The 15762-nt window shown below is 37.8% G+C and overlaps 1 protein-coding gene across 1 annotated transcript in view; it reads left to right on the plus strand.

Annotated features, from left to right (window-relative positions):
- The first annotated feature begins 2384 nt into the window (after window positions 1-2384).
- Window positions 2385-15762, plus strand: part of macrod2 (mono-ADP ribosylhydrolase 2) — a 401770-nt gene continuing 388392 nt past the window's right edge. The window contains exons 1-3 of the mRNA XM_026190215.1: window positions 2385-2627; window positions 9622-9723; window positions 12553-12666. Coding sequence (XP_026046000.1) covers window positions 2591-2627; window positions 9622-9723; window positions 12553-12666 — 253 coding nt within the window. The 5' untranslated portion in view covers window positions 2385-2590. The remainder of the gene's footprint in view (window positions 2628-9621; window positions 9724-12552; window positions 12667-15762) is intronic.

Raw genomic sequence — 15762 nt, forward strand, 5'->3', positions numbered from 1 at the left:
ACATTGACATAAGAACACATTTAAACAATAATTACATAATTGCATACTTATAATTACTATAGCCTTTAGGCTCACTTTAAGTCAGGTATAATTTTGTGCATTTCTCTGTAGATAATTGCATTATTTTACTGTTGTCATAAGTGGGATATGACATATATAGCCAAAAACAGATCAGACGATGCAATGTTCTTGCCAGTGACTTGTAGGTACAGCCTCCGGCTTAATCTTCTTGTGCTGTAACCATGACAATAACAATAGCCTACGCAAACTTACAAATATAGATCCTCCTCTTTTGGGAGTATACAGATTGCCCTAAAGAATCAACTCTTCACTGTGGCCAGCAAGCCAAGACTTATCTTGTTGCTCTTTGCAGAATCATGTCCTCGCTGTAGCCAAGACAGTCAACATTTATCTTTCTGCTGCTCACCAGACATGCAGACAGGTTGTCTGAATTACTGCTCCCTATTACGCAAACTATAACACATTAGTTAAGTAATACATACAGTATGTAACTAATTTAAATCGATTCCAGTTTTTAAAAAAAAGTCCAGACAATGGTATTTTTGTTGATTTCTAATTCATCACCCTATTAGAAAAAGAGAAGACATTACCATCATCGCAATCAAACTCAGAAAGCCATGCAAACAACATTAAATAACACTTTCATCTACTTTGGCTGATTAAATATCTACTTAGGCCAGAGCTCTGTTTTGAAAAATATGCTGTCACAAATTTTCAAAGGAAACAAACAACGTTAGTTATTCCAACATGACAGACACAACAATTCTAAGAGTGAAATGAAGACCAGTGAACAATAAAATAAGATCCAAACAGATAACATAAGAAGAAAATGCGGATATAGGTACTTGAATGTGAATACTAGACCTATGTTATAGTTGGTTATATTTTAGTATAATAGATATATTATATTGGGTATCGTGTAAACAGACGCTATGTTTTAAAGAGTGTATAAGAGCTTTTGAACCTGAATATTTACTCTAAAGTCCAAAATCAGTCCCGCTGGCTAAAATGTAGCAAGGTTGACACCCAGTGGTTTGATCCGAACATTACAGCTGTAAACCCGCAATCTCCGCCTTATTCAAATACAATATTTGTTCAAATACAGGTCAGAGGCAAACACTTAAGTTTGCTATTCCCAGTGTGGATGGTGTTCAACAGTTGGGTAAATCCGTAATAGGCAGTGAGATTGGAAACTAATTAAGAAATTATGAGGAAATTACGAGTTTCTGTGCCAGATGTGAGAGCTGATTACTTTGTCTTAATTTCCTAAAAGGTGCACCAGCTCAGTGTGATAAAGATCATTAATTTGACTGCATTAAGAGGCGGCTGGCGAGCACGTTTAAAATAGACTATGAGCAAATTGTAAACCGCGATGGCGTCCATTTATGCTGCCCCTTTCTTTTATATTTTTCCCTCAGTTGAAATGACTGAACTGCATTTAATCTGGATGCATTTCATCAAAAATGATGCTCAAAATGTTTGTTTGTTTTAAATATGGATAGGGATTATAGTTCAGATTGGATGAAAGAAATTTTCCACTATCGCATAATGTCAGTGGTTTTAGGAGCAGATGGGTCTGGACCAGACCATGGCTAATACAACAGATGACAGACGGTGGTCTCTGGAACCAGTCTCTCACATATGACAGCCTCACTTACTGGTTTGATCTGGTCTTTCCAGTCCTCTTCCATCTCTGTCCATTTGTATAAATATCATTTTTATCAGCCACAACTACAGCCAAATTATCACAAAAATCACCCAATGCTGTTAAGAATTACAAATAGATTGCACAATTGCATTGAGGCAACATTACTTCCTCACACACTGCAAATAGTTGCTCCATCATGGATAATGACATGTCATAAGAATACTAGCAAAGGGAAGTTTAGTTAACATGATTAGAAAAGTCAAAAAGTCAAAAAGGCTGCTACTCATAAGCAACAACCCTTTACATTACTCTCAAAGTAATAACTACAGTGTTCCTTGGTTTTTAACAAGCTGTTTACATATAAAAGACAGGAGGTTATATCAGCCTACAGCCCATATTCATTGATTATTATGTTTTAATTATACTGGCTACTCCGTTTGTTTCCGGAGTGTGTTCAGAAATTAATTTCGAACTACCGTAATTATTATTAATAATAATAAAAACAAATGTTTGCTTGCAGTAACTGAAAGTAAACTGCACTCTTTGCAGTGTGGCTGTAACTAGACTACCGCCTCACACGCCAGGAGGGTGAACCGCCGGAAACAACCTACCCTGCCTTCTCCGTGCGTGAACCTTACGTGATTGACGGATCAGCCGGACCAATCGCACGCCTACTTCCCCTTTCCCGCGCTCCAATCACTTGCCCAGGACGAGTACACAGAAAATTTTACGGCGCAGTCACGGTAGGTTGAGCCGACTGAGGTCCATAGAAATTTGACAGCTTCACAGGTGAGACAACCGTCCAGAGGCTGTTTCACTTTAGCTTCCAGGTTTTTTTTTTCTCTCGGAACTCTATTCACTGTGAGCCTGGGGTTGCCACAGTCAAAAAACAACCATTCGAAGTCTAATCATTCCGGCAGCATGAGCAAAAAGAAAAAGGACTGGAAGACTGAAAAAGGTAAGGCTTGTTTTGGAAAGGGGGGGAGGTGGAATGAGGCTATCATCATCTCCATGGCAGACGGCGTGAATCTTTACCACGCCAGAAGACTGACAGACACTCTTTCCGTCTTGTCCGTGTGCTGCAGTAGTAGCCTACTTGTTTCCTAGACTGCTTGATAATCCCACAGGGCGGACTGTACAGATGTTGTAATGATGTTCCGCCTCCTGTTTGTGCCGCCGTAATGTGTGTTTGACATTCGCAACAACGCTGCCGACACAGTGCTTGCTTATTAGCTTACATTTAAGGTGCTCACAGATCTTTCTCGAGTCTTCACGTACCTGTCAGAGTACCCCACCACCCCCAACTAACAGTTCCCGTCTCCCACCTGTATGATGCAGCAGCAGCAGCAGCAGTTCGCTGAGTTGCAAACAGCATTCTCTGCAACTGAATGCCCTTGTAGGTATACAGCTCTCTTAGGAATTAGCGTGCATTAATATAAACCGTGCACTTATTCTTAAAGCCGACCACAGTTTGAAGCATACAACGATAGCAGGTTATTGTGAAACTTTTCTCTTTGACATACAGGACAGACCTGTTGTCTGACAGAGGCAGAGGCAGTAAGGGAGACTTCAGCACTTTGTGAAGTTTACTTGTGAGTTGTAGCTTTGTAACTCACAGCAGAGCTTTTTCGGGGTAAACTTCTTTCTTTTGGCTTAGCAGCTGTGGTTAGTGTGGCAGTCACTGGTTGCATTGCGTTTCTGCCACCTTAAAAACGAGCAAACAGCAACTAGACTGCAGCCACAATTATGCATGTCGATTGCACATGTATTTTCCCTGCTATGACATGCTTATAGAGAGAAGCAGTGCTACATAATGTCACAATGGGGGCAAATTTCCTTATCTGATCTAGCTCATTCAGTAAATGAAACGATGTTTTTGTTTTTTGTTTTGCATTATTTTGGTTGTCAATTTGAATTATGCATTTGTTTTATGGTTCAGTCTGTGTCTAAAGGATGTTTCTATAAATGCTTCCAGTTTGAGCAGGAAGCACCACAGAATGAATATCAATGTAAGTACTATTGTTAATCTACGTCAAATCCCTTTAATAGGAGATCATGGTAAGTCAAAACATGAAAGAAAGAAAAACCCTTTAAACTTAAGGATATTAACATTCTTATTTCTTAAAATGCTCCTTGACTTGGGCGAGTCTCTAGGCTTTGGGAAATCCTGCTATGTAATAACACCAAAGATGAAATAATTTCCCTCATTTTGACACTTTTAGTTTCTCTGGAAAGATCAGCCTTATTTCTGAAGCGGTTGAAAATCTGATTTGCCACATTTACCAGAATTCTGACTGTAGTAAAACTAGGAAGATTTATGAAAAAGAATGAACAACATATAGAAACATAACCGAGAATATTCATGAATAAAAAGACAGCATATGCTGTTCAGGCTGCAGGTACTTGGATAATGCCAGTTTTTGTAGTTTTGCCTCTGTACGCCACGACACTGGAATTTAAATCAAACAGTCAATATGAATTTAAAATTCACACTTTGAACTTTAATTCAAGGGGCTTTGCATAATTTTTTGCATTAACTATTGAGGAAATACTGTTTCCAATGGCTCAAAAGTAATTGGACAACTGGCTGACAAAATGTTTCATGGTTAGATGAAGTCAGTTTGCTTATTATTCCAGATAAAAGATCTGGAGATTATTCCAAATGCTGAACTTGAATATGGTAACTTTTCACTGGAACTCTAAATGTGATGTCCAAAGTGATGTCAGCGGGAGTGAGGGAGGCCATCATTAGGCTGAAAACCCAAAAAATAAACCTATCAGAGAGACAGTAAAAACTTTTTGAGTGGCCAGATCAATCAAAAAGAATGAAAACACTAGCTCAGCCATACCAAAAGGTCTGCGAGACCACAGAAGACTAAGTAGATGAATTCTTCTCTTAGTTAAGAAAAACGCTTCACAGCATCTAGCAAAAACACTTTCAAGGAGGTTGGTGTATCATTACCACTGGTTACACTCATGAAGAGTTTGGCAGCAAATATCTAAAAGAGCCTGCACAGCTCTGATTGATTGGAAGAGAAAAGTCTGGAGAATGAAAGGATCTGCTCCAAATGCATAACCCTAACCCTGATCCAAAGCATAAAACATTATCCATTGAACATAAACGAGGCAATGTTATGTCACGGGCATGTGTGGTTGCCATTTGCCTAATGGGCCTAGTGTTGATGATGTGACGGCTGATAGAAACAGCGGGATGAATTCTGAAGCGTAGTGGGCTATACTCTCCGCTTAGGTTCAGCTAAATGCCGCAGGGCTGATCGGACAGCACTTCAGTGTGCAAAATGAACCAAAGCATACTGAAAAAGCCATGGAAGAGCTTTTCAAGGCAAATATTCTACAACTGCCAAGCCAGTCACCTGGTCTCAACTCAGTAGAGCAAGCTTTTCAGTTAGTGAAGCGCAAGGAAGGAAACACAGTATCTAGTTATGGTGATTGTCTTGAAGTATTTAAACCAGTCATTATATTTCAAATTATGTCAGTTTGTCCCATCAGTTTTGAACCTCTGAAAATGAGGCCATATGCATAAAAATGAAATATGTTAAAGGTTTTTTGTTAAACACCTTCAACAAAGTTGAAAGTTTTCAATCACACCTTTTAAAACCACTGGAGGCAAAATTAGAGAAATTGCCCAAAACTCATTGATCTACCGTATTTCCCGGACTACAAAGCGCACCTGAATATTAGCCGCACAAGCTAAAATCAGGGGAAAATCCTGTTTTGTACATACATTAGCCGCACCTGACTAAAAGCCGCAGGTGTTTCAATGTTGACTTATCATATGTAAGAGAATATGCACAAAGCGAATTGTCAGGAAAGAGATGGCTGTTTGGAGACACACCCCTTTTATTAATATTTTGAAAAACAAGTTAAGGGTACATATTACGAAACATGTGCTGTGCTTCATAAATGAGTAACAAATGTAGTACATAACAATAACCTACAGCACACCAGAAAAATAGATTCGGCTCAGGTGCAGTGACATGGCTTTAACAAGAAGAAAAGTCAGTCATTCACCACCATCTTCCTGCGCACTAAAACCACCAAAGTCCTCTTCTCCAGTGTCGGATACGAACAGGCTCAGGATGGCTTCGTCATCCACTCTCAGCTCCTTTCCTTCGTTGTCACTTTCAAAACCAAAGAAATCCTCGTTGTCAGTGTCAGAGTCGAACACCCTCAGAAGGGCCGTGGCGGTGTCCTCCTCTCCATCATGCAGCAGTCCAGCCCTTCGAAATCCGTTGGTGATCATGGATGTTTTCACACTTTTCCACGCTGTCAGATTCCACCGGTGGAGTTGAGCATAACTTGCTTTTTGCAAGTTTATCGCCGCTCGTCATCCACGCCTCCCGCTGAACGCGTAGCGCTACTTTGAAGTTTGTTTTTCACGCTACTTGTGTGGCACTATGTTGCCTGGCGGATGGACATGTGACCACCACTCTTGAACCCCGATACTGTGTGTCTGATCACATGCCCTTCTGCCAGGCAACGTAGTGCCGTACAACAGCGGAACAAACAAAACAAATCGTCTTACGATATGACAAAAATCATGGACAATCCATAGAAAAGCCGCACCTGACTAAAAGCTGCAGGGTTCAAAGCTTGTGCAAAAAGTAGCGGCTTTTAGCCCGACAATTACGGTACTTGTGATATATGTTATATGTGTGCAGCACAGGTGACTTGCCCTTTCAGCCAGGAGTTTAGAAAACTATTCAGGCCGTTTGATTGATATGATACTATGTGAAATAATCTCATGACCTCTAACCCAATCTTTGGGATTCTGCAAAGGACAGCAACAAAGTGCTTCACTGTAGTCCAGAGAGCCTTTCTGTGTTCAACTCCAGAACTGCCTTTTTATTCATCCATGTAGAATAATAGCTATTTTAGGAGTAACAGCAGTGGGCAAGAGGGAGAGAGAATACATCAGGGATACAACAGATATCCCCTATTGCTGCAAGGCCTTCAATGTAAGCCTGACCTCCTGTGATATTCTGTGTAACGATGATCCAAAGAAGCTTACATTTCTGACCAGAACATAGTCATCTCTTTTTCCCTGAATATGTAGGCTTTTATTTGTGCAACAGTCTCATAACCCATAGTGCCATTTAAAAAGAAACAATACAAGGTTGATATGACATGCATTTTATTTGATCTGTTACAGAGGTGATTTCAAAGTACACAGTGTAAACTAGGCTACTTATCTGGCAATGATTTCACAGTAGCACATAATTAGGATGATTTGCTTTTGCTTTTGCGCAACAGCTCAATGCTGTCAACCAGTAGCAAGCAAAGGCTCTGTTGCAGTCAGAGCAGAAAAGCAGCAGAAGTTATTTGATATTAGACAATTATAATGTAGGTTGTTTTAAAAACAAACACATAAGCAGCACAAAGCACTGAGATTTCCTGTACATTGATTAGATAGCGCCTAGTATGAGTTTAAATGTAGTGAGATTTTAAGAAGTAAGTTCTTTGAAATAGTTTCTTGACAGACAAAGGGCAGGACAGTGTAGATATAGTTAGTATTTATTGATGGGTTCTGTATTTCACTCACTGGCTGCAAAGGATTTTCATTCAGGTATTAAAAACAATCCTTCTGCTTAAAATGATGTTAGTTGGTCCAGTTAATTTTGAGTCTCTAAAAATGGGGGGATTGTGTAAAAAAACTGTTGTATTTCCTAAAGATTTAATGCAAAAAAATTGTGTTAAACCCTTCATATTAAAGCTGAAATCTGAACTTTGATCACATTTTGCTTGCCTGATTTAAAACGTATAATTTAATTTAAACTTTATAGATAACTGGAAAACTTCTGGTGTTATTAGAAGAGGTGACTTCATCTCACTTTGGATGGAGCAGGTTGCAATTCTAGAAATCTAAATTGTATAAATTTCCTGTGAGACCAACAAAGAACAAACCAAAAATCAGCAAAAAATAATGTAAATATAAAAATTCACAAAAAAATCATTAATATAACTCTCTCGACCACATCAAGGAGTAAATTAATTAAATGTAGACTGTTGAACATTAAGCTTTTCTCTTCTAAATCTCTGTTAGTAAATGATTTATTAATTAATTGATCAACATTATTGATTTATTTCCCCTACAGAAGCCCGGATGCAGCAGGATAAATATGTTAGTTTAAATTAATCAGCACGCTTAAGTCATACTAACTGTCAGAAGCACAGGAGGAGGAGCAATCTTTCACGCTAGCTTAGTTTAATCAAGCAGCTGATAAGCCAAAGTGCAAAGATCTAGAAAAGTTCTAATTCATTTGAAAGTGAAAAACACAAAAAAACTGTTTTCCTTTTTGTTTCTTGCTCTTTTTCAGAGTTTCTATTGATTTCATTAATGTATTTTCTTTACAAAGAAAATGATAACCATTACAGGAAAAAGATATTCCGAGTTGACCCACAGAGCTAACATGAAGAAAAGCAACTTTAATAAATGCTGATATATATTTAGGCTCTTTCTCTCATATTGATCTTTAAAGTTTAACTTCATGTGTTTACTAGCTCCAAACCATCAACAGTCTTGCAGGAATAGGGTCGATTAGACTCAGTTCCTACAAGACTATTGATGGGTCTAATGTACCCCATTCCAACAACACTGTTCAAAGAAGTTTAACCATTGTTTTTTTAATACGATCAATTTATCTTTATTAACAGGCTACATATCACAGGCTTTTAAGGTGGTTGTAATTAAACCACATAAGTTGCTACTTGGCTCAGGCAGGATTTATACCTTTCATTTTATTTTGAAAAATTCTTGAATGAGTAGTTGTAAAACAGGTTGTTGATCCCCTGCAGAGGAATGGTTTGTTTGAACTTGCAGCCACTGTTGGTATAAAGAAAATGAGTTGCAGTTGTTTGAGTCGTATCTATCTGACAGATTCCATATTGTTTATGTAAATCATTTTGCTTTGTAGATGATCTCCAGCTTTATTTATCAATATAGCCAGATGAGATTTATTACTATGAGACTGATCTGTTGTACTTGATTATTATCAGGTCACTCTAAAAACACTCTGAAAAGTTGCTCCAGAACACTGCATTAGAGTACTAACAGGGGCGATAAAGAGACACCGTATTTCTCCCTCTTGCACTGAACATTTTTTCCATTTTTAGTTCCTTTTACTTTCACTTTCTTTTCTCCCTCTACTCCTTGCTTCCTCCCCTCACCGCTAACGGGTCACAGCAGAAGGCTAGCCCTCTTTGAGCCTGCTTCTGCCAGAGGTTTCTTCCTTACCACTATCACTATGAAGTGCTTGCTCACAGAGGACTGTCTGATTTTTAGGGTTTTCTCTAGAAGATCATCGGGTTCTGGGGCAATATATTAAGTTCAGTTCAATTGAAAGTTCACTGTGGTTGAGTACAGAGGCAAAATTACAAAAATTGTTTAACTTTTCAAATATTTATACACCTTGACTGTATTTTCAATGACCTGTAAGTCGTATAGGAGTTTGTGCAGAGAAAAAGCAACACAGAGCTTTGAACAGGGAGGACTAAAAGCTTGGATTCATGCACGAAGCCTGCACTAAAATAATGCTTGTCTGACAGGCGTGTGGTGTCCACAGCTGCCAGTTTAAAGCCATAAGCGATGGCTAAACAACCTCCATCACAATGCTACTGATGAAGGGTCTGTCTCATGACAGATCCAACTAACTTGTGGAGGGGAAGTTCCACATTCGCATCAAGGCCTGAAACTATTACTGATATGGGTGGGGGCCTTCAGTAAAGCAAGAGCACTTTTCTATGACTTTGGTTAAGAGAAGAAAAAAAACTATATTAAGTTAAAGTGAAGGAAGGATGTTTGTGATTTTTAACATAAATCAGTACAGCACCTATTTGTGCAAGGACTACATTTTTGGCCTGTTTTTATCAGGTTTTTTTTTTAGTAAAACTGTTTTTATTTTCTGTCACGTGTATGCAACTTGTCTTCACAGAGAGACTGCTCCATCTAAGTTTGGATGACAGGCGCAAGGAGTATCGTCGTCAAGATTTCATTTCTCTGGACAAGATACTAACCTGGAGAGAGAAAAACAGATGTAAGTGACGGAGTGTGCCATTTGGGATGCTGAAGTGTTTCTAAGTGTGTAGTCGTACACATTGTGGTATTTTTTACAGGTCAATCAGAAACCAGGAGTGCTGTTTGTCAGAAAAGCTGCGCCAGCATAAGTACAATTAATTTAAGCTAAAAATTTAAGCTGAACAGATGTATTTTCATAATTTCACTTATCTAAAATATATGTATTATCTATCTTTTTTATTTGTTGCCCATTTCAAAACCTAAATGAGAAACTGGTGTTGGATTATATAGCTGTAACAAAATTAACCCTAGACAATGGCTGTGCTACATGAACATTAATCAATTGAAAGAGACATTTGTAAACAACAGTATGTTACTTAGTCTTTTATCTCAAACTGTGGACTACTGCTCTTTATTGATAGCTGAAACTTTGGTGCTCTGTCACTTGCTGAACAGAGCAGAGGCAGAAAGACAACGTTTTGCAAGAACTTGTTGCAAAATAGTGATGTCACAGACCCCTTTCCTTTAAAAAAAATTGTTGCTAAAAGGGTGTGAATGGTTTCTTCTAGGGCTGCTCAATTAATCGAATTTTAATCACGATTACGATCTGGGCTTTCAACGATCATTAAAAATGACTGAGCCGATTATTGGCCCCTCCCTCATTTATCCGCGACACCTTAAAGGCCGGTCCGTGAAAATATTGTCGGGCATAAACCGGTCCGTGGCGCAAAAAAGGTTGGAGACCGCTGATTAAGAGGACCCGAGGGAAGCTCGGAAAGCTAAGCAGAAGTTATTTGGAGAGTGACTGCCGTTGGTTGAAAAGAGAGTTTAAAAAAAAAAACTTCAGTGGTGTTGCACACTATGTTATATTATTTTTTTAAAGTCATTGTTAACCCTTTAAAGCCGGTCAGAGCAGCACGCTCCGTTTTGCGTAACTATTGTTAAATCCCTGTAGAACCTGAACCGTGTAAGCTAGCGCAATAATTTGTTTTGCATATGAAACCGGAGGAGTTGTACTTACATCTGATGCCATCAGCTTGTCCTCGGTCATGGTTTCGTTCCACATATAGCTTTGCAAAAAGTGCATAAAAAGCGCTTGCAGGAACAAAAACATAATATTCCAGAAACACGCTTTGCCGTTCCTATCAGCTGTTCGTAACACTTCCCACAGTGAAATGATGCACATGCTGTTTTCTTTGCAAATTTGCATCATAGGATTGTTTTTTGTTTTTCCTGCAGTATATAAAAATTGTTGTATCTCCAAAATAAAACTATGAAGACACTCAAAATAAATTTCCTGTGGTGGAAAACTATTTTTTGCAACTTTATTGTATTTAAAGTTTTGAGGGATAAACCTCTTAAATTTCTCCAAGTAGAAATATATGTAAACAAAACAAAAGCGATTTTCAATTTTTTTTGTAGTTTATTGCACTTTTTTGCAATTTATGTAATTACTATGTACTTAATGCATACATATTATTAAAATATGGGCTATAACAGTTGTATTGATGTATAGCAACTTGAAATGCTCCCACAAATGGCACTACAGCATGTAAAAAAATAATATAAGCTCTGGTGGACTTGGTTCTATAGTAGGTCTTAAAGGGTTAAATAAATATCGTCAAATAATCGTGATCTCAATTTCAGTGAAAATAATCGTGATTATCATTTTTACCATAATCGAGCAGCCCTAGTTTCTTCATCTGGCCAAAAAGGTAAAGTGAAATGGTGGGGTTACAGCTGTGAGTAAGAAGGATGCCAAAATGGAAATGCATTGTAGCACACCTTTATTGCTTCCATAGCAATTGAGAGAGTAAGGATCAGCCAGCGCCTGCTAATCAAATGCAGTTTAGTGGGTGATCATCACATGTTTAACCAGCTCTTTTGGCTTAATTCCCTGTTCTTAGCTGACAGAAGTGGCAACCGGTGTGGTCTTCTGCTGCTGCTTAAAAATTTGTCTAGGGTTTTTGTAAGATTCTGTTCAGAGTCTTTCCCATCCTGATGCTCAGTTTTAACTTTAGCAGGTTGTCTCAACCATCTCTACATGGGGAATTTTATCTAGTTTCTGAGTGGCTAATAAGATAGTTACATTAACAAACAGTTAAACAGGTTTCCCTTAAAAATTGTCCAGTGAAGTGTATTTTCCTATATTCAGTTACTTGGACAGGAATTGTATTGATTTAAAGTTGGAATTAGTGTATTTAATTAACATTACAATTCACAAAACATATCAAAATATGATGTAAAATAGAGAAGCAAGTGAAAGATTATGAAAAATAATTTTTTAATTGTGAAACAGCGTGATTACCCTGTAATAGTGTCAGAAATAATAAGCAGAACTCATTTAGATTCAGAAAGCTGAATTATATTTTCTTAACGTATGAAGCTACCTTTAAATGGCACATTTAAAAAAATAAGCCATTTGTTATGTAAAAAAAAGTCATTTTAAAGTTGAAGATAAGAGTTAATGGAAGGCTTAATATGTTAATATTATAAATCGACCTGTCATTCAGTATGTGACTGTGTATGCTGTATGTGAAGCAAGAAGCAAAACTCATTGCTAATAAAAACCAACACAGGCTTTTAAATTGATTATGACAAAAAACTCTGCATCAAAGAAAGCTGTTGATTTTTACTATTAATAGACACTGTGGAATGGTTATAAGTGAACTTGTCTTGCTTGTCCACTGTACTTAACTGGTTCACAACAAAAATCAATACTACACACTGCATCACACAAGTATTTTTAGACAGCTTCTACAAATAGAATAAAAATGTGAGTATTGATGTATAGGACACTGGAATCATTGACAAAGTGATCCTTACAGTCTTTGTTTTCTTATTTCAGGTGATGACCAAGAAGATGGGAAGGAGGTGACAGGCGGAGGAGGGCTGAGTGATAAAGTATCTCTTTACAAAGGAGATATTACTGTCTTGGAGGTGGATGCCATAGTCAATGCTGGTAGGCACTCTGTTCTCTGACCTTTTAGAACAGGTGGATGGTGTTTGATGCCTGAAGGCTGTTAAGTTGTCCTTGGCTGCCCTCTGCTGTTAAGACTTGGGAAATACTGGTTGTTATGGCATTACACAGTGGTCAGCATGACTGAGACAAATGTTAAAGTACACATCTGCTCTCGCTGATCTGACTGTCCGAAAGTTAAAATACAGTGCTGTTGAGACTATAATTGCAGCTCATGGCCTTTCTCGTGAAAGTGACAGACAAGGGTTCACGACCAGCTGCTTTTGGTGAGGTTTATCTGGTTTGTCAGTGATGCGACACAGATCTGTCAGTGATTATTCAGTGCTGCTGTTGGGGGAAACAACATAAACATCTTTCAAAGTGAGTGAAAAACCAGGATGAAGAAAGGTTAGCAGAAGTGTGTGTTTTTTCTCATTATTGCATCACTGTTATATAATATTCTGCATTCTGTTCACAACCTACACACAGAGTTATAAGTGTGGAAGAATTGCTTTACCTGTTGCTACAGCTGATCCAGAGGAGAATGTTTCAGCTTAAAGTTGTGGTACCTCAATAACTGTGCAGGAGCAGAATATTAATATAGTATATATTGGATTTCTGTTGTTTCACAACTTTTCTTTTCTCACAAAGTGTTTGCAAATACATTCATATTCTCATTAGAGTCTACTAGGCAGTGTTCACCTTGTGTGAAATTAGTGCCCTATAATTTATGCAAGATTAATAGATGTGAAAAACAGACTGCTCCATCGGATGAGGCTAATGAACTTAATGTATTATGTAAAAAGCCATGCTGATGAGGTTGGCATGGTGTCAGCATTATGTAAAAAGAGTACAACTGACATGAACCTTAATCTCATGGCTGTTGTGTCTGTTCATCAGCATGTTGACCTACAATGTATCACATGCATTATTATAGAGGTCAAATAGATTCTTCCACTAGTTTTATTGTTGCATGTTATTTACTTTGGTGTTGTGACAGAATCAACTAATTTTGATACAATATATGAAAAATATTAATATTCAACACTATGTTTGATACTATTGTGAGGAAAATGACCACAACATTAAAGTTTGTTACTTTGAACTTTTACTAAAAGATAAAAACAATGATTATTCTTTTACATTAATGAAAGCTTATTGAGGTACTTATCTGTACAACTAGTATCTCTGTTCTGTATACATACTTTGATATAGATAATCAATTGTTGCACTCAAAAATGATTCCTTGTCCTCATGAACATGCCACAATAACGTTGCATAAAATGCCGCCAAAATATTAAAAAAATAAAGGTGCGTTTGTTTAAATTATTAATCATTAAGGAAAACGTGCCTGCTGTAAAGTGAAAGTATGTTTCATTTGAACAGATGCCATTAAATTTAACATGTAAAACAAAAAACATGTAAAATTGACATGTAAACAAATTATTTAAAATCTGCATTTTTGCATACATATTTTTTGAGTATAATGCTATAAACATACTGTATATCACATACTCGTATGAAAGTCAGGAAACTTCTCTTTGCAATTTTACCTAATTTTACTGTTTAAATTTGTTACATGTAAGTCTGTGGCCTCAAAATGAAGTATTTAGGTTATGGATAAAATGAGCAGTGCTTTGTGGCTGGATGCTTAGGGCACACGAGAAGAGAAAATAAGGTTCAGGATGCAACGTTGCAGGTTTTTGTTTTACACTGTTTAATGCTATTGCAGCAGAGGAAGGTTGTTTACTTCATCAGCTAATGCAGCCAGACATCCAGGCTGTGATTGAGCAACATGCTGGCTAGGAGGCAATTGATTCTGGTTAGCAGGCTGTCAGAGGTGCTCGAAAGGTCAAATGAATTGCTGAAGCCTTTTATAATTTTTTAGGTCTCAGCATTTGGCCCTCTGTACCTCCATTCATACTGTCAAGCCACTCGTCTTTGTACAGGTGGTAGCACTGATAAGAACACAGTGATGGACTTTACTGTCCAGTTTTGTTTATAGTGTGGGGCAGTTTTGCACAGTAGTTTGTTATGAATGGGAATTTTAATGTAAATGGAAAGTTCCAGTGCCAATGTTTTTGTCACTGGTAACAAAACATTTTACAGGATGACATTGTGCTATATAAATATTGCTGGCAAACGATTTAGTTGATTAGGCTGCACATGCTCTTGGTCGTGTGGATCTTGCCCAAATTTTTTGTGACTAACACAGTTCTGAGCAGGCATTGTGGATGTTGAGCAACATGCACTGATAAGATCTTTTGGATAGCTTGTTCAACTTCTTGCCTTTCATCTATTCAATGGTTCCAATCTCTGGCCTGCAGTACTTCCATTTTCTCATGCTGTTTTTCACTTGGGCTTGGCACCAGCAGACTGCTGTGTGTGAATTGTGGGAGTTTTTGAAAGTATTACTCACAAGCTTAATAAACAGTCCGAATGACTTTTTCTCACTACGGTCCAACGTGATTTATAAATTGAGATATTACGAGTGCAAATTGTAGGTATATGTGGAGGTTGGTGTGAAGGAATACATCTTTGTGACCCCATATTTATTTAGGCTACTAATTATGTCCTTTGGTTCATTTATTTGGCAGTTTAATATCCTGTTGTGCTGGGCTGTGATGTGATATGGAAGACACAGCTCATTATTTATTATGGCATACCTTAACTATTACTTTAAAACTGCATTAGCAATGTGTTCTCCAGGTGCGGTTCATTGCAGCGATCAGCTTGTTAAAGCTGACACATTTGTTTTAATTATGTTCCATTTTCATCCATTTCTTAGGGAAAAGACTTTACAACAAGATTTTGTCTCGACAGCAGCAGTATGCGGCTTATAAAATAAGAAATGTCCAGCTTGCCGTTACCTGTTATGGCTTCTGCCTATAGCTTTAAGAGGGTGTCAAGTTGCTTTATGTGCTCCATTAAAATTTAATTATTGGGCTCATTGAGTTTTTAATTCTTCTCTAATTCTGTTTAGCTGGAGGTTGCACAGGAGGCGCTTAAACTGTCACCCGTGTGCGAACCTGTGGGAGGTGGTGTCAGTTAAGTGCAGGGTTAGAGGGCAGAGCAGCTATAACATGACACGGTGAGTCA

Source organism: Astatotilapia calliptera, chromosome 13, assembly GCF_900246225.1.
Source record: "Astatotilapia calliptera chromosome 13, fAstCal1.2, whole genome shotgun sequence".
NCBI lineage: Eukaryota > Metazoa > Chordata > Actinopteri > Cichliformes > Cichlidae > Astatotilapia > Astatotilapia calliptera.